Below are 25,251 nucleotides of genomic sequence, written 5' to 3'. Positions count from 1 at the left end.
GCAATTTATAGACTCAAACCCTCTAGTGAAACCCAACATGCAATAAGTGTCTTTACTTAAAACTTTCAGAAGTCCAGACAAATAGCTATTTTTTATTACCATTTTTTAAAAATCTCATACTAATGAGTATATGGAATCACTTGAACTGCTATCATTTTAACTATATTTCTTGCCTATGTTTTTAAGCAGTATATTCCATAATAAGCTCATTTAGTTCTGCTGATGACCTGTGTGAAAAGCCCCTCATTAATAATGAGCAAGAGCTTTATAACTTCTGTCTTGTTTAGTGACTGTACCTTCTGATTTCTAAGGCCATTCATTATTTTATGTGATTTTAATATAATTATAGCCAGGAACTTTCAACTCTCATCTCTTATTAGTGGTTTCCTGGTGCCACCAGCAGTGGCATGTTGATATTGCATTCTTATGGGCAGCATCATTCACGATTAACCTAGGAGGTATAGCCAAGGTTAGAGAAAAAAATAGTAGTGCAGAACTAATTACTCAGGGTAACTGAAAAATTTGGACTGACTACTCAGTCTCATCTCAGACACAGTATCTCAAAGATATAGACATGACATGACACGACTGCGGTGATATCTTCATGTTCACTTAGGACTCTGAGGTGTGGCACTTCTGATGTTCAGAATTGTAACCTTCTCTAAATGTTTCCTGGGTTTTATAACTCTCAGATCTTAATGTTAATAAAATGATTCACATACCTAAACCCAAGTAACATACATCACTACTATTACAAAAAAAATCCTTAAAAGGTACAAAAAAGCTAGAGCATATAATAGTCCATTTTCAGGATTTAAAAAACCCACAAACAATATAGATTTTGTAAACCAATCAGTTTTGTCAGGAAGAGCAAAGTACAAAACATGTAAAAAAAAAAAAATCTATTTGTTGAACTAGTGTTGATACTGATGGAAGTAACACAGAACCCAGTTAAAAAAAAATTACTCAAATTTTGGCTAGGTCCAATCTATTCAATCTGGCAACGGAAACTCTTAGACTTTATTTTCCTTCACCATGCAGTGGCCTGGATGTTGCTGAGAGTTTCCTATATTATAAGACATGGAAGGTTTGTTGTATAAACTCAGCTAGCATGTATAAAAGAAAAGGATGCTTACAGAAGAAAAGAGTGAAAGGGACTATAAAGCACTGAAAGGAAAGAAAGCAGGAAGAAAAAAGAAATTAATTGAGAAGTGAAGAGGGGATAAGTCTATTTAGGAAAGGAAAACAAGAAGAGGAGTAGATAAGCAGAAGAGAGTAAAGAACTGAATGAAAGGAGGATATGTTAAAGGATAAAGTTTATCTATCTAGATACAATCAGCAAACCTTTGATTTCTCTAGTCAACATGTAGACACGTGACTACAGTGTAGACGATATGAATTATGACCCATCTTAAAGATTTTTTCTCCTATGACTAAAAAATAGCTCAATAAACTGAGAACCTGCATATCATTTTCTCTACAATTATGATACCAACATAGATCACTAAATATATTTTCAAACCTATTAATGGTCTTTGTACTATGGATTTATGAAGTGGTACTAACACTACACAGGCTCCTTATGCTTAGATGGACACTTTGGGAAATAATAGTTTCTGTATACATTTGACAGGGAATTAAGATAAAAAAGTAGAAAACAGAACTGATAAATATCAGAAAAATAAATGAAAAAAATGCATTTACATTTTACTCAATTTCTGCATTCAAAAAATTACAGAAGGTATGATATGGCTGAATTATTTTTTCTCCTCCCCACTAAGAATCATCACCTTATGAAAGTCATGTCTTTCATGTAAGGGAACAAGCCAGTTCCAATGACATCGACAGGAGCGGAATTTGATATTGAGTAAATAATGAATCTAAACTCTCTTTTCCACTAGAAGAGTATAGGGATCAAATTAGCTGATTTGGATTAGTCTATAGCGATTAGACTGCTCCTTCAGCACATGCAATTTTACAGTGTTAGTTATTTTCAGTACAGAATCTGAGCTAAACCTTTTTGCCATGGAGTTGCCAGCAGAAAACATCCTAAATTCACACTGCTGGGAATTTATTCCAAGATGTTCTTCTTGCTTTTACAGTCAGTGGTGGTTATTTTTTTTTCCCCTCTGACTTGTATTACAGCGGTGGCCTGTGGTGCTGTTAGTCACACCTGCAAAGCAGTGTAATTTACCACGGGAAAACTAAAGAACCCTTAGCAGGAGAGCTGGCGCATGTACTGCTATCCTGTCATTTTAGCAGCAGGGAATCCTAGTCATTTTTAGCTGACCCCTTACTTTCACATAAATCAATGTAATAAACATAACTATTTTACCCATAGGTACAACCCAAGGCTTAAAATTCTCATGACAATTTATTTAAAAATACAACTCTCATGCCAGTGTAGAGTAAGAACATTATCACTTTTTATTAATAAATAATGGCACAATTAATAGGTTCATTAACCAGAAACAGACACAGCATTGTGGCTATACAACAAATCTAATATTTCTGCATTGATATAACTTCATTACTATTTATCTTTCTGAAAACAACTGTAACATTGGGTAAAGATAAAAGGGCAAAGAAAATATATTTTATCTTAAAAACAGAAATTATGTTATATTAAAAATAATATAAGGAAATATACATGGTACTGACATAAACAACCCCATACAATTCCGAAGCAGGGAACTTAACATAAGGAAGGATTTTTTCCTGGACTCCACAGCAGACAGGATTGGGCCCATGCAGAAGAAGTTTTGCTGTCTATCCTTCACAGATTTTTTTGATGAACAAAAAATATCTCCTATGCTTTCCTAACATTAGGTTGATGAGGAATTCACCTTTTAATGAAGAAACTCTGAAGACCAATTTGGGACTCTAGTAGCAGTGCAAAATATTTACTATAAAAAATAAAGTTTATTTCTACCTTTCCTCTGAACAAGCTAGATTTTTCTCAAACTAGTAAGTAGTCATTTTCTTTGTTCCTGCACATATGTAAACTGTTGAACCATTTACTTTAAGCTAATAGAACTTTTTTATATTTTAAATTTATTATACTTAAAAAGCTTTTGTAGAAAGATAGGATTCCATTTAAGTAGATACATTACCCTGTGCCTGAAATACATTCCAGCCAGAATATAATTCAGCAAGTTGATGACAATGCTGGCTCCAAAAGAAAGGAGGAGACCAGATTGGACAAGAATGAGCTAACAGATTGTGCAGCCCAATTCTGTCCCTTTGAGTGTGATATATTGTTTCAAGATGCTAAAAACCCATACTTTCTCAAAGCATATCTGTTGTGCTGGTTTTCCCATTTTCACAGAATCCTCATTATTAGTACTCTCTACTCTTTTCAAAGCACGTCAGACTCAGACCATATGCCACTGAATAATGCTTATCAATTGTCTAAAATGCCCAATAGAAGAAAGATGTGCCAAACAAAAGAATCGTGAAAGTTATGAAGTCTTTTACAAAAATAATTACATATTTCACATCTGGTACAGATGTTAAGTGAAATAAAAACATCTCCTTGTTATAACTAAATGTTAATTTTTTATGACACACTTTTGTGTTGTAAACCCAACATCTTGTAGAAGGAAGTTGAACTTCTATAATGAGTGAAACACTTAGAAATTATTCTTGGGTATCCTCCCGATTTTTAAAGGCAGGAAAAAAAAAGTCATCTTATAAAATTATTTTTGATGAAGAGTTGACTTATACTCCAGAACTCTCCCACAAAAACAAGATGCCTAAACCACCTCAAATAAGATTATTCAAGAAAATATTGTTTGAACGGTTGATATGTATTATTAAAACATACATTTAACACTAAAAATCTTATCTAAGACAGCAATATACCTATTCATGGCACAGACCAGATTCTTCTATCCCTGTTTTATAGCACAGAATATTAACATGGAGATAATAGGTTACTTTATTTAAAGGTTAGAGTAGAAAACATAATCTTTTGCCTTTCCAACACTTCTTAGGATTTTTTTGGGTGTTGCTTTTTGTTTGCCTTTTTTTTTTTTTTTTTTAAGCAATGCAAACCAGAACTATATGGTAAAATTTAATTCACTTTCATCCATATGTCTTTGCATATTTCCACATAGCATATGAACACATACACAAAATCCATAATTAGCACACACATGTCTATACACCCACATCTCTAAAATCATAAAATCAGTACACGCCTGATTAATTTTTTTCGGAGTCAATGAGTGCCTTTCATTCAAGTGCCCTTGAATTCAGTGGATGCTGGCTATTGCCTGGTATGGATGCTATTGAATATTACAGTAGGTATGTTTGTGCTAAAGGATTTTGGTTATTTCTAGAAGGTTTCATAAAGAACAGTCTTAACAAGATGCAGATGGTAAAATGATGCACAAAGCAGATTGCAAAAATCATTGTGGTTAAAGTTAAAACTGTGTACATGGGTACATTTCTTCTCCATCTTTGCACTGTAAATATAAAAAAAAAAATAATAAAAAAATCCAAATATCTGGCCAGGGAATAAATGTATTAAAAAACCTCAACCCCAAATAAGAAAACACCCTGCTTGTTTGCTGGTGAGAATGGCATTCTAACTTCAAACAATAAACAATAAATATTACTTTGTAGTATTTTAGGTTAAAAACAAAAAGCAATAAAATCATTAGAGAAAAATAAATAAACTGAAAACTTGATTCTAATAAATCATGTTGTAAAAACATTGCAACATCTGCCACCACTACAGATGTAGATGCAATTTCTGAAAGAGGAGAACTTGTTACTCTTTAGTCAGCTCCTAATGTAGAACAGCCTAACTGACCTTACTCAAGCTTACTATCACAGACTGGTGGGACTGTCTGTTTCCAAAAGGATAATCTGAGCTGTTGTCCCTTTTAAACAAGATAAGTAAATGGGTCACAAGATTCAATGTGACAGTTCTGGCAGACAGCTCCAAGTGACAATTTTGGCCAGAATGTGTATATTTAAAAATCATCTCGTGATTGTACAAAAAAAAAAGCAGGGTGAGCATACAATTTGCTTTTTTCATCGCCACATGGGCATCAATGAACAATAAAGAGAAATCAAGAATTACTCAATTTATAGGTGCAGTCTTCTCTTTGAGATGCAATGCTTATTCACATTTCTGTCATGATGCACTTATGCTTCATAGCTAGGACAGTGTTTACAAGCGATGTCAACTGAAGAGGTCTTGCAAGAACTGCAAATGCCAAGGAAGGCAGCTTCAGCTGCTGCTTCACTCTTTGGCAAAAAATAAACCCTGTGTTGGGAATGCAAATCCTAAGAGGGATAGAGAGCTCATTTTGGAATGTGTATGGACAATGCACTTTATAGAAAAAGAAAAAAACAAAACACCTGTAAAGCTCCAGGTAAGTATTTTTTGGGCAAACTGTGGTAGTCCTGCTTAAATCCTGAAGAATCTCTGCATTTGCCGTGATGCATAGCAATTGGTAAATGTAGGGATAAACTTTGAAGAATCAGCTACAAATCTCACTAAGCAGGGTATTCCAGCACCACTGGAGGCTTTCTTGCTCAGACTAAACTAGACATAAGGTACCTGAGTGGGCAGAGTTTCTTAACAAAAAGCATGCACATAGCCTGAAACTTAGTTGGATAGAATCTATTAAACAGATCTATCTATTGCTGTGTAACAACATGTCTAGTAGAACTGGAAAACTTATTTGTACTAGAAACAGCAATTTTCATCAAGTACAGTTCAATCTTATGACTGACAGCTGTCTCAACTTTCTGAATAACTTTTAACTTTCTGAATACTGTAGGAATAAGCATATGAACAGGAAACTTAAATCAGACATGAAATTCAAGGAAAGCATTCAGGAAGAACCATCTCCAAAACTGAATGGAGCTGCCTGTAACATCTACTGAAAAGTAGATGGATGTAGAACAAAATTCCTTCTCGATTATAATTCAGTTGCACCTGTTAGACTGCTGACTCCTTTTTGATGGAAAGAATGTCTTGTATGGTTCCTCCATGATCCTGATATGCTGTTGTCTACTTTGGTGGCAACAGCTGAAGGTTTGTTTCTGTGCCTCATTTATTCATACAAATCTGTACTCTAGAAGCTTCATACAAGTTCATGTCCTTTGAAATATAACTGATTGAAATATTATCTGAATTTGATACTCGGAGCTGTATGGCAGAGATGAGTGTGGATTTGCCTGTTACTGTGAAGTGAAGCAGTCTGGAGTTGCTGAAAAGGGAGTGCACCCTTCACATGCTACAAATAAGAGTCTGGTTTGGCACTACCACTGTACGGAGGATCTTTACAGAGAAGATAAGGGAAGCTAAGATGATGGCATAGCTGATAAACAGGTAGCAAAGAGCCGGTATTGGCCTCTCTCCCACTTCCATCCCTCCCCCTCAAGGCCTGAATCTCTCTGTTACCATCAGAGAAAAGCTGCCATGCAGGGTAAGAGAGTAAAATCACCTTTAATGGCTGTAAGAATCTGTGCCTACCTCAATTATCAGTCTTCTAGATGTTATTATGGATGGTATTGTTTACAGCATTTTAAGAACCTGTAGTATGGATATATTATGCAGTATACCCACTGGGAAGCTAACATAAACATAGACTGTCATGTAGCAAAATCAATTACATATACCATTAAAGAAAACTAACCAATGAGTTCTTAAAGGAATCTTGTGTCAGCCAAAATGAATATCATACAAATAAGGCTGAATGAAGAAAAATGCCAAGGCCTGTTGTAAACTTTGTATACGTCCACCTTTCCTGGGTGTATACATGGAAAATCTCTTGTATCTCAACATGTTTCACAATTAAGAACTGCAAATATTTTGAAAACGAAATAATCTGTCTGTAAGTTCCCCTAAAGGAACATGGGTTGGCAAAAAACAAATGAGCAAAACTGACAAGCAACAGAAAATGTTGCTTAAAGGCAAGAACAATTTATTTCTTCTAACTGATCCCTTTTTTTGTTCCGTATGGAACTGAGAAACACAAAATATTTGGGCAAGTGTTCAAGACAGGCAGTACCTCCCATAAAGTAGGGAATACCTCCTATAAAGTAAATATTCACTAGTTCTACTTTTAATACTCAAAAATGCTATAGCAGTATGGAGAGAAATTTGTCTATTTCACCTAGTCCAAGCCTGACTTTAACGTAACTTGAATTTAGAATTTTAAAAAAAACAAAACCCCAAACAAAACAACCCACCAATTACAGATAAAGAATTAAGCGGTACATATGTTGGGTATGTAGCACTAGTGAGCTTTGTTCTTTGCTTCAATGACAAATGAAACTCAGGCTAACCATGCTCATTTAAAACACAAAATTACAAACTGGTCCCATAATTACCTAAAGAAATATTCACTTGAAATTGTGGGTGCTTCAAACAGAATTGTGTTCTGCATAATAGTGGTAAGAAATAACAACTTAGGAATTAATTCTTAGTCTTTTACATTTACGTAATCAGAACTGAGTAAGTTGGTAGGTATCCTGTGCTCCAAATATTCAGCTTATTAATTCAGATACAAATAATATGCAAATGTTATTAAACTAATAAATGCAAAGTCTGCTTGTCCTTGTTGGCTCCTCTTTCAAATCCTTCAGAGGTTTATTCTGAAACACAAAATTCAAAGGCTCCTAATAGAAAACCCTTTTCCAGCAAGTGAAGAAGCTTCAGTTACAGTTCTTTTCAGGATGGCAGTGGCTCACAGGACATGAGGAAGCTATTCATATTAATGCAAGTCATTTAGGAGAAGGTGCATGTCACATATTCTAATTATAGGTGAGATCACTACAGTAAACTAGCATAAGGTACTAGAGTAATCTACTAAGCAGTAATCATTTTGATATGAAATGTGCCTGTTATGCTCAAGGAAGCATTAAATAGAGGTTATACTGTTAGAAAATCAGATTCAAATTGAGACATGCTTTAGTACTAGTACTTTATCAGCCAAGACATCCATTTTCTTTTTCATAATCCATCCAAAAGAGGAAGGATATAGATATTATGCTTTATCTCAGAAAAAAAATCACATTTTATTTTTTTGCAAAGAACAAACAAAAGCAAATAATCTCATCTAGAAAACTATACTTTTTGGCATGTAATTTGTGGTACACAAGTGAATAACTACTCATACAACTGTTGATATATTAATGTTCATACAATATTTGTTCTGGATCTTGTATTTATGAATCCTGCATTTTGCGGTCTTTTGGCCCAGTATTACCACAGAAATTCCTATCCAGAATGTCTGCAACCATTAAAATAAGCTAACTTCCAAAACCTGAGAAATCTGAATACCAACCAAATAAGCTAACTTCCAAAACCTGAGAAATCTGAATACCAACCAAAGAATCTGTTTTGAAGCAAAGCTATACTATAATCAGGACCATTAGTCCAGAAGGAAATAAATAATTCTGTATTCAGAGCAGGTGCTGAACCAAGTGCAGTAAATAAAACCTAGTACACATTTTGAAGAATGAAGATAAAACAGAATATTAAATGGTTGTTTCTTATTTGACCATCATTCATGTTTTGCAATAACTGAAAGGATTTTTTGAGAGACAGTACAAGAAAATGTAATTAAAGATTATATTGCTTGAGAAAGAATAAAAAATTAAACATTTACTCCAGTATTGCTTAACATCTGAATATTTGACGGTAATTTTTATGTTCTTGTAACAAATACATTAGCAGAAGTTATTTTTGTTTTGAACATGGATTTATTTCATTGACATGCAAGACCGAACCATTCCTAAACAGTTAGTTCTGCAATACGTCTCTCTCTCTATATATGTATGAGTATAGATGGACAGACACATTATATACATACGTACATATATACACACAGATATATATGCATATACATGACCTTCTACACATACAGTTATCTTATGAGAAGAATGATTTTGTTCCTAAAACATTGAAAGAGACTTGGTTTAAATTCAAGCTCAACAACTCTGTGTCACGAATTTCCAGCTGTAAACTTTGGAGAACACTAGTCCTCTTTTATTCTTTGTCTTATCTTTGTATCAAAGACTCCTACCATGTGATATATGTTGTCTGGGACAAGGGAACTAGCATTAATAATAGATATGCAGGAAAAACAAAGATAAAAGAGTTTGCGTTCTAAAGTTCAGCCTTTGCAAAGATGTTTATATAATTTTAATGCTGACGTTAGTCTTAATACATATTGAAATTTAGCTTAATCATAGCTGTTTCAAGATCTATGCTCACATGACTCTCTTGTTTTAGATGCATTTTCTTTTCAAACAAATATCAATAAAATAGAAGCAAACCACAAATAATGCAAGTAAAGTGATTCTACCTCTCTTTCATCCATCTTCAGCCATTGTTTGGGATCATCCTCGGTGGCTAGGAAAGCTATCAGATCTAAAGCAGTAAGCCTTGTCTGACGTCTGGATGATACAAAAATAAGAACAGGCTTGGCTGGAGAATGACTCCGAATCGCTGTTGAGAAAAACAGATCTTGAGAATTAGACCCTTTAATGACAAAAATTAGAGTTTCTCTTTGCCTAGACAACTGATATACCAGATGATATACAGATACGTATATGTCTCTGTTCTACCAGATGAATACAACTGAAGTGAGCGTATACCATCTCTGAATCAAAAATCATATAGCTATGCTAGTTGAGTCTGAGTTAGTTTGCCCTGCTACTTCAGTGATCATTGCAAGCTAATTAAGAGAACCAGTTGGGAAAAAAACCCCACCAAAACACCACAAAACCCAGACAAGCTTTCTAGTCTTCAGAGCTTGTGAATTTCTCTATCTTAGTATAATAAGTATGTTCTGTTTTTTCTACCTACTGGGATATGTTAGTTTAGGCTAAGGGCCATGAAGGTCCAAAACTTGCTTTCTGTCTGTCCCAGAGTCCAGACTGCATAAACTCATGTCTGCCTACAAAAGATCACTTCAATCTACCAAACCAGAAAAGGCAAAAAAAGGTAGAAAGTGACTTTTCAAGAAATACTGTGAAAGTGGGCACTATGGTAGAAAATAACTTTGTTTCTCTTGTTTTCTAATTAGTCTGATATATTTAAACCAATTATGCTTCAGGACTTCTTAAAAAAACTTGAGTCCTTTTTCTTGCTCAGCCTGTGTTCAAAAAGTTTCAGGTTGCAGTGAAATTTTTATGGCCTCAGGAATAAGTACTGCCATGAAATGCTAAAATAACCTTGACTATATCACGTCAAACAAGTGGTGAAAAAAGCCCTCAATAAATCATACATCTACACATTTTCTAACATCGACAAGCACTAGAAGTATAAACAGGTGTATGTAGAGTTTCAAATACTCTCTCGAAATCTCTTATAAGTCCATCTGTGTGTTTTCTTATGTAATTCTCATTCTAGCAATTAAATTTTTGCACTGTTTATTTCTGATAACTATTTCATACTATCCACCATCACAAATTGTTCCCTAGTTCAAGAATACTACCCAGCATGTGCTCTTGTATATACAGATACTATACAGTTGTGAAATTACTGAAATAAATAGAATAATTTATGTGTATTTATACCTTACAACTATATATGCCCATATATCTATATATTTTAAAAGCCCAGCATCTAATGGATTTTTGCTGCTTCAGGAACAGGTGTGGCAGAACAGTCCAAGACAGATTTATTGTTCATTAGTGTTTTTGTACAATGCTCTTGTGGAGGTGTAAATAATCTGGGCTGTCAAGATTGGTCTCTAGTCCACAATCAATACTTTGCTTCTGTCATAAGGCTAATTAAAGCAGCTAAAAAGTCACCTCACAAATGTCACCTCACAATCAACAGCAGTTCACATTACAAAATTTATTTTGGAGGTTATTTTTAATTGATGTAATAAATATTCCTTATGTAACCAAAGCAAAACATGTTCAAATAAAATACGAGAGCTTTTCTTAAATCTATCCTGCTTGCCAGCTTTGTTAAGAATAAAAAATTGGAAACAGAAGCATATCTGGATGCACTACAAATTTTGAATTTTATGGTTATTGCTTTGAAACTAGAATCATAGGAGGTTAGCCTGACTTGCAACTTCTGTTCACAATTTTTTTAATGCTTACATACAGTGGTCCATATGAAAATATCTCAGCAGATTAATAATATGAATGGTTTTATTACTTTCTAAATTTCAAATATTTTTACACAAATGTTTTTTATGGTGTCGAACACTAAGAGAAAACACATTTTATTTCCCCCTCACTAGCACTAATTTTATTCTTCTGTTCTAAATACATTACATTCCTCCATTCTATGTTGCATTTGTAGCACACTTTATGTTTCAGACAAATAGCTTTGGGCCATTAGCAGAGCAGATTCCCCCTATACATGCCAAAGAGTACATACACACATGTTGTAAATATGCTGCAAATAAACTGTGTAAAGTGTTCAGTCTTTTTTTTTTTTTTTTTACAGAAATAAGGAAAAGGTCTAAGAGCTTGTTGCTTACCCTGAAACGCAGGTTTGTTCATGCTAGCCATGCGAGGACAGTAATGCTGCCCAGGGAAGCCCTGAATATGCACCTCCAGAGGAACCGGGCGTACTGACGGTCGGAAGTTGAACAGACCCATCTACAAGGAAACATTTTTTTTAAGTTTAACCTTGAATTATCTTATAATTTGCTATTTTGTTTTTCTGCAGTACAAACACATATCCATCTTCTGAAACATTTTTCATACCTGATTAATATTTAGCCAGTCAGCAAGGTCTCTGGCATTTGCTAAAGCAGTGGATAAACCAACTACTCTAACAGGCTTCTCTGTGTGCGATGAGATGAAGTTTGTTCGAGACACAATAACTTCCAATACTGGGCCTCTCTCATCCCCTAGTAAATGAAAAGCCCAATGAAAAATGGAGAGAAAGAAAAGGTTCATAAGTCAAAAAGTATATTCATGTCATAAGTACCAGCACACTTCTTCAAATTCAGCAGCAATTCTCATTAAAACCAAGAAAACATGCTCACCTAACAGATGGATCTCATCTATGATAAGAATGGAAACTTTCTGAACATAGCTTCTGTTCTGCCAGCTTCTGCTAACACCATCCCACTTCTCTGGGGTAGTAACAATCAGGTCAGCTTGGGCAATAGCTCTCATATCAGGAGTCACATCTCCTGTCAACTCTACAACCCTGTAATCAAGAAAGATGGTGGCTTGCTTTACAAAGCTTTAGAATATCTTAATGTTCAAATATTAACTCCTAAACAAAAACTCTTAAAAGAGAGAAGAAACAACATTAAACAATGTAATTTTGTTTCTGGTCAAATACTTCTAGAAGAATTTTCAGAATTGTTTTAAGTAAATAAACCTGTTATCCTAAAAAATACCATATAAATAGCAAATAGAAGCGGGCAAATATGAGTCCCAAACTATGTACAGTTAATTTTCCAAAATGAAGATAATGTAAGAATATTAGGATGATATAATGTGAATCATAACATCCTGCCATAGCCAGGGTGAAACCTTACTATAAAGATACCTGCTGTCTGTATAGATCTCTGGTTTGAATAACGAGGCTAAATTGCAGTGTATCTGCATTTATTGGTCAAGTTCCATTAAAACTGGAGCAGGAATTATCCTAAGGTCATTTTTTGGGAAGATAAGCAGTTTTTCCAATCGTTTGCCTTATTACCCTTTCAATTTCTACTGACAGCATTTTAGACATAATACAATGAATTTTTGAGATTTCTATGACACATTCTACATCCAGTTAAACATCTAATAAAAATTCCTCAAAGTAATGTATATCTTCTGTTCAAATTTTGAGTCACAAGTAATAAATCTCAAACAGAAAATATTATCTGCAAATATTTTAAAATTATGAGGCAAATAATTTATCCTCACAGGCGATTAAAATAAAAAAAAAATCACAAATAGGTCACTGATATAATAATAGCAGGAATCTCACTAGTAATTTCACATATACAGAGTAGAACTTCTTCTATTGAAACCTGAGGTGTGCTTTCAGCTTTAGATAGGCAAAAAGCTATATATAGGAAAGGAAGAGGCCCTAAATAACGCATCTTACGGATATAATTTTTAATTCAAGAAAGTCTAATTTTGGAAAGCATCAGCAGGACTGATATACCTTATATGTCAGAAAGTAATGGCTGACCTCCAACACTTGAGAAGATCGGCAAGAAATTAATGCTACCAAGGAATAAAACTCTATCTAATTTATATATGAAGAATCATATAGGAACACTAGTATACAGTTCATGCAAGTCCTTTGAGTTCCTTTTAGCTGATTTTTCTTAAAAAAAAAAAAAAGAAAAAAGCTTATTTCGGATTGCAATTTCAATTTCCAAGGAAACTGGAAAGAGAAATCTGAGCTTCACATTTGTTATGTGTGCAAGTAATGAGAATAAAAATAGCTGGGTATTAAAGTGTATCCATTTTTAAGTTTTGATTTTGCTACCACTACAGTGACTACTGATAGCATTTTTTTAAAGCACTAGAAATTTGAAGGACAGTATACAATCAGAAGCTATTTTGAAATACTCATGAGTATTCTGTAGATTTTATTCATACTTGATGGGCTGTTCTTTTGCTTCTTATTTCTCTGATTAGGTAAGGAGAAACATACTTTTTACCAAGTTTTTCTTCAATCCTAATTTTCCAGTCCTCAATTCTTTCTCGAACGAGTGCTTTTAAGGGTGCAATATACACTGCCTGCAAGAGAAAAGTCACGAAACCAAAAGTTAAACAAGAAAGTACCTACAAGGAAAAATATTTAATACTTCTGAGATTTGAACATACTCATTACCATACTCACTCAAATGATTAAGGTTTGAGCTCATTAAATGACCTACAACAGGATTCTGTTTACAACAGGCTTAATACTTGAAAATTATGCTTTGTTTCCTATGCTATTAACAAACAAATAAGAAAGAGAAAGAATAGTTTCTTGAAATGGAAGTATTTATCACAGCATTTACAGCATTTAATATTACAACCTACTTATATAAATATTGCCATTTTTTAACACGACTATAAAATCTGCAAGCTAACATTCTAGAACAGAAATAATCAGAATTTCCAGCAAGCTACCTGGTTTCTAGTTGTGTCATTAAATTACTAAGCCATTACCAATTAAATTAAAAAGGTCATTATTTTAAGCAAACTGTCACAATATTTTCCTCAAAGAAGCCTGCTGTGCAGGGGAGAATAACATGTAGAAACAAGATTTATTTACAGCTTTATTCCAAATTAAATATTAAGAATTAATGAGAATAATCTGGTTAAATATTCTGAAGCTTTTGAACATGAAGAAACCGCTACATGAAGACTTCACGCACATTCTTTAAAAACATATAGCCAGGTTTTCAGCTTTATTAAAACCTAAAAGATACAGTCCTTTGGGAATTGGCTATTTTGTAAGTCTAACAGATTAGCTGAAAATGTACGAGTGTCTTGTTTACCTCACTTGGACTCACAAATTACATGAAGATACTGAAATCTCAAAGATGAATAAGAGATTTGGTTAAATCTCACAGTCAGATATAAATATCTTTTCCAAAGACTTTAAAGGTAAAATGTGGTTAACTAGGCCTAGATGGCTAAGTCAAGATACAGATATATATTTACTTTGAAGTCAAAACCCCAAAAGCCGAGTTGTTCAGCTTTTAGACAATTTAAGAAATAAAACACAGGGGCAAGCTGGAACAGAAAATTGGTTTGCAGTAATTAATTGCAACTTACTTGTTTAAATAAGAGATAGGCTGGGCTAGTTGGATTCACATGGAGGGGAACTAACAGCTATAAACCAGAACTACTACTAGTAGAGAGAGATTAAAGCAGGAAATGCAGGTAAGTATAAGAAAGGAAATCCAGAATGCCTGAATGTCACTTTAGTTGTACACTGATTAATATATAAAGTTGAAATAAAAACATAATATATATATAATGCAGTACCGTTTTGTATTCAGACATGTATAAATTCCAGAAAACAAAATCAGATCGCCACAGTCTTTTTCTAGACTTTTTTATTGCTGAAAACATTCGTACACAAAATAATTCTAGTAAATCTATTTTACAAACCTTTGATGTGGGATACTTGTTAAAAACTCTGAAGATGGCTAATTCAGCTGCAACAGTTTTTCCAGAACCTGTAGGTGCTCCAAGAAGAACATTACAGTCTGTGTGATAAAGCGTATGAAATATCTGGGTCTGGATAGGGTTGAAGTGTGTAAATTTGTACAGGGCTTCATATTCCCGATGTCCCAAGGCTGTGATAGGCAAAGGCTGAAGATCTAGAAGCTCTAAAACCACAAAATAATCATAAGTGTATGATAAAGAGATGCCACAACGTAGTTTATTATGAAGATATAGATATTAAACAATAATATAGTGGAAAATGAGTTACATAGGAAATTGTTCGACTTAGTATCTCGTATGCCAGAAAGTCTGCATTTGGGTCATTGTTAACTTTGCTGAGGAATAATGAAAAGTTGATTTTTTAACTCTGAGGTATTTCTGCAAGTACTGTTGTTAGTATTCTGATAGCTGTGAAGCATCCATTTGCATAAATTAGTATTTTCTTTAAAGCTGTTTCCTTTTTACGCAGTTGTAGTAAATTCTAAACTCACTGTATTAGATTGTATGTACGTATGTATGTATCTTATGCTAACAGAATGTGGAGCTGAAGCACAGCACAGCGTGTATATTTCAGATTCAAGGAAAAAAGATCTATTTAAGAAGGAAGGATTCTTTAGAGTTTCTAAGTTGATGGAGTAATATAAATCAGATGACTACAACTAAATTTTGCATCTAATCCTTTAAACATGTAATTAAATACACAAACTTAGTAAATAAACAACTTTTCAAGATATGATTCTCCATATATCTTGAGGGCATCTGCTATCCAAACAATTAGAGATTGTGGAATTTGGAAGATGATATATATAACCAGATCAGATCTGGAATCCTACCAAATTAAGGGGACTGCAGTGATTCTGCTATGCAGATGCTTGCTTTGAAGTTTAGATTTTTTTTTTTTTTTTTTTTTTTTGTGGCTGGAGGTCTCATTGTCTTTTCAGGGTGCTTCACATTAAGGTATGATATGGGAGTCATAAAATCTACTGAGGCAATGATGCCTAATATTCTTCACATGCTTTTCACTGATACCTTATGGCTGTTTTATCATTCCCACTGAAACTGTGATTTCTTGGGCTCTGCAAGGGAGAAAAAGGTTTTTTGCCTAGCAGGGCCTCTACGTACTTCATTGTTGAGTGGGAACCAGATGGGAATTGAAATCAATTACCATAAATCCTAGAGGCTCCATAACTGGTGACGTGTAAATATCTTTCTGTTTCTTCTGAATAGTAGTCAGTGATCAGTCAATTAGATAAAAAGGTTACACATGCTATTTCAGACAGCGTAGGTACAGTATAACAATAGCTAAACACTTCACAAACACATGTGAATTTATGCATGCCAAAGGACACCACCGTATAAGAACTGAGTATTACTGAAGGCACTCACTTCACAGACTGCTTCACAGATGAGCCAAATGTAATTACAGTGGAAAGGTTTTACAATGACATCAGGCACAATGAATGTATCAGGCAATTTATGTATCCAGAAAAAAAAGAAGCAAAACACAAACATATGCTTCTGTGCCAAGTGTTAAAAAAGAAGGAGGAGGGGAAGGCCATGACTTGATCAGCAGTGCTGAATTGAAATGTCATGTTTGGTACTGCAACAGTGCTTGCTATGATGAATTAATTTTAGTAAAAATAGTGAAAGGTTTCAAATTTTCAAAATTTTAACTGTGTTTTTTCTTTGCTGAATGCAGTTTTTAACCCAACCATCCATTTTTAGATTATTTTTAACCAGTCCAGAAGAAATGTAATGCTTACAAGCACTAAGACATACTATAACATAGAGATTTGCTAAATTGTATACGACGGTTTCAAATTTCCTAAGTTTTATAGAGAACCTGGAGTAAGGTTGGTATTATGTTGAGATGAAATGAGCAGCTATTTGTTCAGGAATTGAAAATTTTGGAGCACTTTAAGTGTAGTGAAGAAATGGTTTCAATAATACAAATATCTTACAAAGTGAGATTCCATGTACTTTTCTATGATGAAGCAGAAATGAAGATAAAGAGATTTATTGCACTATATAAGGAAAATCAGTATGATCAAGATGAATTAAAACAAAATGATCAAATCTGAAGTTACCTGTGTGTGGAGGATGTCTCTCTGGAAGAATCAAATGTTGAAAATTTATGATACATACAGCCTCTGCTCCTAACCACCTATCGGACACAGCTCGAATGTAATATTGAGAAGGCAGAGGTTCAAAAATTGGGATTGTGAAGACCAGCAGTTGAGGTTCTTTAGTAATGACCTAAGGCAAATGTGTAGAGAATAATTATTGCACAGACAAATCGGTAACTTGAAAAATCATAGTTTACATCACTTCCATAAGCATTACCAACACAAAGCAATAAAGTATTTGTGCAACTCCATGTGCAAAATATTCACACCTTTATAAAAGATTTCACCACTAGGAATGTATTTTGTTTCCATACACTTCAAAAGATAAAAATGAAGCTGGCTTTTCATCTTTTTCTTTAACAGACAAAATCATTACAGTCTTCCTTTTGTTCACCTGGAAATAACTGTCCCATCAAAGAAGGAAGAGAAAAAGGGACATCTGAGATTAGAAAACATCTTTGGGGATCTCCAAGCTTATCATATACATCTGAAATAGAAAGCCGTGCTACTGATTCGAAAATATGCTTAGGTCAAAATACTGTTTGGCCTTACAGATCTACATCTCACTAACTTCATTTTTGTCTTGCTATGAGATTCTGAGTAAAGTTCATTACCTGTTTTTTTTGAACAATGAAGTACTCTGAATGGTAAATGTGATCATTAGTAGGGTCTTCCACCCAAATCCACCAGGGCTCTCCAACAGTGCCGTGTACCTTTAAGAGTAGAAAAGATAGCTTGTTATAGTTGTAATGAGGTTCTCTAGATTAACCAGGTATATCGGATATATTTATAAATGATAGAGGCTTACAAAGGAATACAGAAGGTAAGAGAAATGTAATATTTCTGATTAGACCAGTCTGCTTAAAGATTATGTTTCAGTAAGAGTTTGCTTAAGGTATGCGTAATATAAATGGATATGACACAAACGAAACAGAAGCTAGTGCCTGTTTATAAACAGATTGAACTCCCAGGGTTTCCTCTAGGCTCCTAAAAAAGAACTACTCCTTTTTATCTTTTTCTTTCTTGTATTTATTTCCTTGGATTCTGTATAGAGGATTGTCTTTCGCTATTTAACGCGGATTTTTCAGTCAAAAACATCTCAGGAAAAATTGGACGCTGAATTGTGATATTTCTCTCTTCCTCTCTCTCACCCCCTCTCCTCTAGAAAGATATAGTAAGTGGATTCAGAAGGCTACAGATCTAGTCATTGCTACAGGTGAAGTGAGAAGACAAATAGAGCTGTCTCTTGATGATTCCCACGCCATCTGGCAACACTTTATTTCATCCTAGATTTTTGTTTGCTTTGTTGTGTACCTTATTGTGCAATGTCAGCCACAAACCATAGCTAGGTGGGATGCTCAGTTAAGAATTTTTGTTTCTTTGTCAGATAAATGACTTGTGCTAATGTACAAGCATTTTATTATCTAGGAAAAGAAAAATGCATAGTAAAGGCGTATGGAAGATATACTATTAAATGAACATAGATTTCTGATGTTTCTGATTACAACTGTGTTAAGGTACAAAACCAGCATGATGATCAAAAAAGACTTGGAATTATTCCTAAACTCTACTTAATAGGAAAAAAAACAAAGCATGTAGTTGCGTCTAATGGCAATTTTAATGCTATAGGAATCTGGTATTGATTCACAGTGACACATTATTTTCAGCATAATTCACTGTTGTGTGTGTGCTGGAAAACAGTCTGTGCTGGTTTTTGAAGATAAAAATACGAACTAAGAGTAGAACTACGGCGCCTTTTTTTTCTTTAATACAGTTGCACAATAGATAAGTAGGTGGACGGTAAAGTCACTGTCATTCATTTTCATTATATTTGGATTTCACGAGCAGCTTCATTGGGAAGTGAAGCAGTGAAACTGAAAGGACACAGGTAACTGTAGGTGACATTATGAAAAATTACAGTGAGACTATTACTTCATCAGGGTAATGTGGGAACAGACAATGCAACACGCTCTCCAGTAACGATTCTCTAGAACTCTGGGGAGCTCTTAACAATTGACACATACCTGGATTTTGGGCAACCCTTGTTCTACAACTGTGTCTCTAATTAATACTAGTTGCACTGTTCTATTTCTATTTCTGCTGGGCTCCTGGCTGCAATACATACTTGCTCTGCCTGGGTATGTTTATAGTCCTTTGCTTCTAATACTATAAGTATTTTCCACTGGGATATGGCTCACACTTTTGTACTGAACTAAAAGACTCCCAACACTGAAAAGTGCAGTGATTAAAGATCAAAATGATACTGTATCTCATGACTACTGAACATACCTTCTTTCTTAAGTAAAGGCAAGCTTATTTGTCATAACATTGTTCTGAATTAAGTATCCAGGTAAAGGAACAGCCTTAAACCCATGAAATGTTAGCCAAAGTGAGGTATTCCAGTTGAGTATTTAAATTTTTACTAATCTGAATTTATTTGACTACTCCCATTCTTTTAATGGAATTTTTGCTAGTGTGATTTTGTAGCAATTGCAGCTATACCTGTAAGTTCCTATAGTCTTCTGTAGTCTTCTGATAACCTTGCTAAAATACTGTGTGATGATGAGAAGCAGTTTTGGAGTGTCCGTGGTTGAATTTAAAAGAGAGATGGTAACTTTTAGAGACTATTAAAATTTAACAGCTTTTTAAAATTTATTTACAGTAATAAAAGATTATTTACTGAAGAAGCAATAAAATCAACAGCTACCTTACAAAAATAAAAAAAGAAGGAAAAACAAAGTTTTCCAAGTTTTGATGAGTACCAATATACAAATTTACACAAAAACAGCTCCATAAGTTGAATTGATAGAACAACATAATATTTCCAAGCAACCATTAGGAAAACTCTGTCAAGGGGTTTTTGTCAGATTTTTGCTGACATTGTGCTATAACTTTAGAATTTCAGAATCAAACTAAGAGAATATAATTCTACATGCGCCCCTTTTGATTTGTAAAAATATAGAAGAACCTAGATTGTGTGGAAAAATGTAAAAATGGATCAAGAAATTACTTTGTATTAAGAAACAGCTTAATATGAAGAACAGTTGTGAGGTTTTTGTTTGTCTTTAACAGATTACAGGTAAAGCGGATGAAAGATTGAGTAATAAACATTTGTTTCAATCCTAAAAAGTAATGCTTGTTTACCTTCCAAAGTGTTGCACATAAATAAGACATCAAACAGTTATTCATGTTATAATTCATGCTAGTAGTTCATTCAAATATTTCTGTAATAAATCCAGGTAGCAAACAAAATCCAAAATTGTTAATCTCCTATTCATAAGCTAGTGTCCAAAGGAAAAAAAAAGCCTTTAGGCAGCAAAAATAAAACTTAAAATATTCTAAATGTTTGTGGAATAAAACTCTAATATACTTGTGATTAAGGTAAATTCATAATCTAAGGGATTTAAAAATTATTTTGTAATAAAAGAACAGATATCTAATAGCCACCTTTCAGAATAATTTGTAAATGTGTAAATATACGAATGTAAAAAGAAAATATGATTGCCCATTGAGGTATCTTTGCCTTTTTTCTGTAGAAAGTTTCAGAAGTACCAGCAACAATACAATGCCCCCATGTGGACATTTGTATTTCATTTAGATTTATCTTGACTCGTAATGAACAGATCCTGAATCAAAGGGATTGGGTATATCTAAATGTGCAACTAGGACAATTCCTTTGGTACAAATTTGCACCATAAAATATAGATGAATATATTTCCAAACATATCACAGCTTTTCTCTTCATATGAGTCCCAACAGCAAAAAAAGGCACTGATGTTGTGAATGTACTTTTGTAATGCCATAAAGAGGAGCAGAACGTGGCATACACGAACTGCATTTCAAGGCTTTATTTTCTGTGTTCGACATTCATTCATAGTTCAGACAACCATGCGTATCTCCCTTTTTCTTGCTTCTCCTTTTTGGGCATATAACTCAAATCTATATATGACTGCTGTTAATATTCAGTATAAGAACTTGCTTCAGCATGTTATAAACAGCACAATCCAGTAACAACTAGTGGAAATAAAAAGAATATCTTTGGGTGCCTTCTTCTACAAAAGTCTTAAAGGTCATTCCAGTCCTGTTACTGAATTTGGTTTTAGGTAAAATAATTTTTTTTTTTCCTTATCCTAACAGCTATGGACTCCCTGTGATCGTCTTTACTGAAGCTAAATTAATGCTTCCCATCCCCCCTCCACCTCCTTTTTTATACCTGATCATTCCATGTGAAGTCAGGAGTGATGTTCAGCCGAACTCGGAGGACCGTGCGGGTAATTGGCTGAATTGTTGCTTCCATTATGATGGAGGGGATTTGATGGACACACTGTTTTACCTTTAACCCAATCTTCACATGATGCAGCATATGACCTGTCAAGAAAACATTAGATGTAACAAATTTGTATTTACAAGAAAAATAATACAACTCTGACTTTCAAATATGCTTTTAGAAGTGTTACTGCTTGCTTGTTTTGCTTTTAGGTGCATAAATGTCTGACTCCCTTGACCTGGCGTGTCTGAATATTTTGTAATACTTAACTTGAATTAGCAATTTATAGCTTAGAAAAATCAGTATTAACCCCACTGTTGGCTATAACTAAGGGGTTAAAATAACTATTAAGAATTGACACTGAAAACATATTATGTCAAGCTAGTTCCACTTCCTTTACTGACTTTTTGACCAGGCTCTTACCAAGCCATACAGTTCTTTTTTAAAGCATGAATGCTGACCTTTTACTTAATGAAGGGCATGCATTTGAACATCTACAATTCCTGTGTAGTGATTCAAAGCAGACAGAACACTTTTCATAAAACTGAAGAAAGGTAAATCACTCAAAAATGCACACAACTAGTAAACATCTCACAGCAGCTCTATCTTTCAGGATACACCAGTATGTAACTGAGACAAAGGGAAAACTAATGTTGCAATGGATTTTATTTCCTATCATAGTCATGATAACTAACGCAATAAAGTGATTATATTCATTAAAAAAATTTCCTACTTGTATTTTACAACTGAAACCTCTGTTCCCTTGCTCTTCATTTTAAATATACAACATACTATGTAGCAGTGATTTTTTTTTTTTTTTCTAAAAAATTTTCAACTTCTAGCTGGAAAGAAGATTGATTTATCACTGAGATTCCTTATATAATTATGTGGAACATATTTTAGATTTTAATTGTAATGGCCATAGATACTCACTGTTAAAAGCTACCTTACAAATGGCTAATGATACTTTCCGATGTTGTGTCATGATGTGTTGTGATGTGCCCTGTGCACGCTTTCCCATGGGAAGAAATCCTATTATTCGCATTACATGCTAAGTGACAAGGTGATACAAACCTTTTCTTGCTATTGCACAAAATTTAGGGGCATAACATCTTGCAATTGCTAGGGTATTTTTTTTTTATATTGATTCTGACCTTCCCTCTTTGTTCCTCCTTGTTTAATACACTGGCAGATTTTGCTCCACACAGGTGTTAATCTATACTCTGAAGTAATGAATGGTGACCTTGCTTAAGAAGCAAATTCCTAATGCAAATGTTTTAACACATATTTAATCAGTTTAATTTGCAGTTGGTGAAGTAAGTGCACCTCCAGCAAGTGGACAATTAAAACCAAAAACTATTCTATTGTTACAACTTGGTGATACATGCAGTATTATAGCATACTTGCACAGTGACTGGCTTTTGCAGTTAGAGGTTAAACCTCAGAAACTGTTAAATAAAGGCAGGTGCCAAATACTCAATAAGCTTATGTCAGCAAGTAGACTTTTCCATGACAAAAATCACTTTCTATATCACGATGTGTGAGGTGAACTGTACTTGTACAGGACAGCACTGAGGTTTTGTACACTTACCTGCTAGTGGAAAATAAGGCTCCTCTCCCAGCTTCTAGAAAATGTAAAACCCTCTCCTCTCTCTCTTCCCCCAACCCGTTTTTTTTTTTTTTTAATCGTCACACTATTAAAAACTATTGATGGCATTTAAGAAATAGTAAAACCTTCTGAACAAAAGGTGACTATTTGAGAAAATAGTATGTTTAACAGAAGAAGAATAAATTTTGCTTATCCACAGTTGTCATCTGTATTCTGAAAAACCAGGGCTGTTTATCTCAGATAACAGAGTGATTTCTTGTCTTGCTGGAAACTCCAGGGTTACACTGCAATAGTGCCTAGATTGGTGTGGTACACTGGAATCCAGGATCAGTGCACACAAAATTCTCTTCATTCACTGGAAGAGCTGGCACCCATCTGATGTTTTAACTATCCCTAAGCCATGGACTGAGTTAGCTAGCTAGTTCCTGTCTTTTTTATTCTATGTCCAAGGTCACAATAGCATTTAAAAAGGAAGAAATGAGACCGAAACTAGTTATATGGAGTCAGAGAACAAGGCAGCACCTGGAAACTATGCTTTTTCTCATTTGAACATGGCTTTGAATTCAAAGAAAAATAAGGTGGCTGCCAAGCAAGCACTTCCTTCGCACCCTCGTGTCAGAAAGAGAGGCCAGACAGGAAGAAGTATGCCACATAACAGTATTTCACACAAATGTACCCATCAACCTGCTTTGATGTTTACAAGGCTGAAGAACATGAAATGTCATTCTTTTTGACATATTTTCACAGTCAAATCCCATGTTTCATCTACTTTCAAACTTCATTAACATAAAACTAAACTAGACATTTTATAGACATATACTGGTGCGTTTCCATGCTGTCAATACTAGTTCCACTATGTTTAAGAAAGTAAAACTGGTTTTGGATCTTAATAGAAAACGTCTTGCTTTTCCATAGGTAGGTACTGGGAGAAAGCAGCGTGAAAAAAGAAAAAAAACACCACGGTAATACAATTAATAAAAAAGAATATTAAGTATTAAAGAGACTGCACACAAGGACACAACAAATTAACAAATCTGGATAAAAAGTGCTATAACGCTTCTGAAGAGAAAACCATGATAATGCTAGCTTTTCAAATACAATGTTATATTTTTAATACATTTAAAATTGTAAAATTATTATTATACTGCAGTGCTAAAATTTTTTCTCATGATACTTTAGCTTAACTTATAAAACAAAAAGCCTCTAATTCTGCAAAGTTTTGCATATTTATTCAGCTTTTTCCAACCTAAATAGGCACGTAGTAAAGCTGCCTAAATTAAGAAAGTAGTTCTTTTGCCAAATGAAAGAATTGTCAAGTCACAGGTCATAAATTCTAAAAAACAGTGACTATGAATTGTATACTTATTCTAAAACCAGATTTTTAAAAAACAGCAGTTTGTTTCTCAACCACTTTGTGATAACAGGTGCAAAGAAAGCCCAAATTAAAAAAAAAAATACACTAATACAGGAAAAAGAAACACGTTACCAGCAATTCTTTTTTTCTTTTTTTTTTTAACTTAATCAGCTGGTGGACAGTTTATGCTCCACAGTTTATACACACATACTAGAAATTGTTGTTATGTCTAGCAGCAGCCTTGTGGATTTTCTCATTACCAAAGTGTCAAATCCTTTGAAAAATTCCATTAAGGTTTTGCTGCAATGACACTAGTGACAATGAATTCTCCATGTTCAATGAAAATTAACGCAGTGTTTCCGAAGCAGGCCATTTACTGATAGTATTCCAGGACATAATAATCTACTTCTATTCTTTTTCACATTAATAGTATTTTGATAAAAAAAAAGGCCATATTTTGATAACTGGTAAAAATAAAAATATAAAAATAAAAAAATAAAAATGCCTTTTATAGTAGTGTATTATGTAATATGTGCAAGAAAGGAAGCACAGATCAACATAAACACATATCAACATACATTTCTATTCAATATGTATTCTGGGGTTGGCAGGACATGGGCTATTCCTACCCTCACAGTTGCGCCATATTACAAGTTGTGGAGACTGAATAAACCTTCTTTGTTGTTTAGAGCATAATACCATATAAATGTGCCTACATGGCTTCCAGGCCATGGTGGGTATATTAATGCATGGCTCAGATTTAGTTCTAACTTGC

The 25,251-nt window shown here is 34.0% G+C and overlaps 1 protein-coding gene across 1 annotated transcript in view; it reads right to left on the bottom strand.

The window, feature by feature from the left end:
* Positions 1 to 25,251, bottom strand: part of LOC104410817 (activating signal cointegrator 1 complex subunit 3) — a 92,385-nt gene that overhangs the window by 56,404 nt on the left and 10,730 nt on the right. Inside the window, exons 7-15 of the mRNA XM_010021083.1 lie at positions 21,460 to 21,614; positions 17,861 to 17,959; positions 17,208 to 17,376; positions 15,064 to 15,284; positions 13,610 to 13,695; positions 11,988 to 12,154; positions 11,704 to 11,849; positions 11,475 to 11,595; positions 9,336 to 9,478 (exon numbers count right to left, since the gene is read on the bottom strand). Coding sequence (XP_010019385.1) covers positions 9,336 to 9,478; positions 11,475 to 11,595; positions 11,704 to 11,849; positions 11,988 to 12,154; positions 13,610 to 13,695; positions 15,064 to 15,284; positions 17,208 to 17,376; positions 17,861 to 17,959; positions 21,460 to 21,614 — 1,307 coding nt within the window. The remainder of the gene's footprint in view (positions 1 to 9,335; positions 9,479 to 11,474; positions 11,596 to 11,703; positions 11,850 to 11,987; positions 12,155 to 13,609; positions 13,696 to 15,063; positions 15,285 to 17,207; positions 17,377 to 17,860; positions 17,960 to 21,459; positions 21,615 to 25,251) is intronic.

This window comes from Nestor notabilis, unplaced genomic scaffold, assembly GCF_000696875.1.
Source record: "Nestor notabilis isolate BGI_N333 unplaced genomic scaffold, ASM69687v1 scaffold20880, whole genome shotgun sequence".
Lineage (NCBI taxonomy): Eukaryota > Metazoa > Chordata > Aves > Psittaciformes > Psittacidae > Nestor > Nestor notabilis.
Note: the sequence above shows the minus strand (reverse complement) of the source record. Positions and strands in the feature narration are given on the sequence as shown.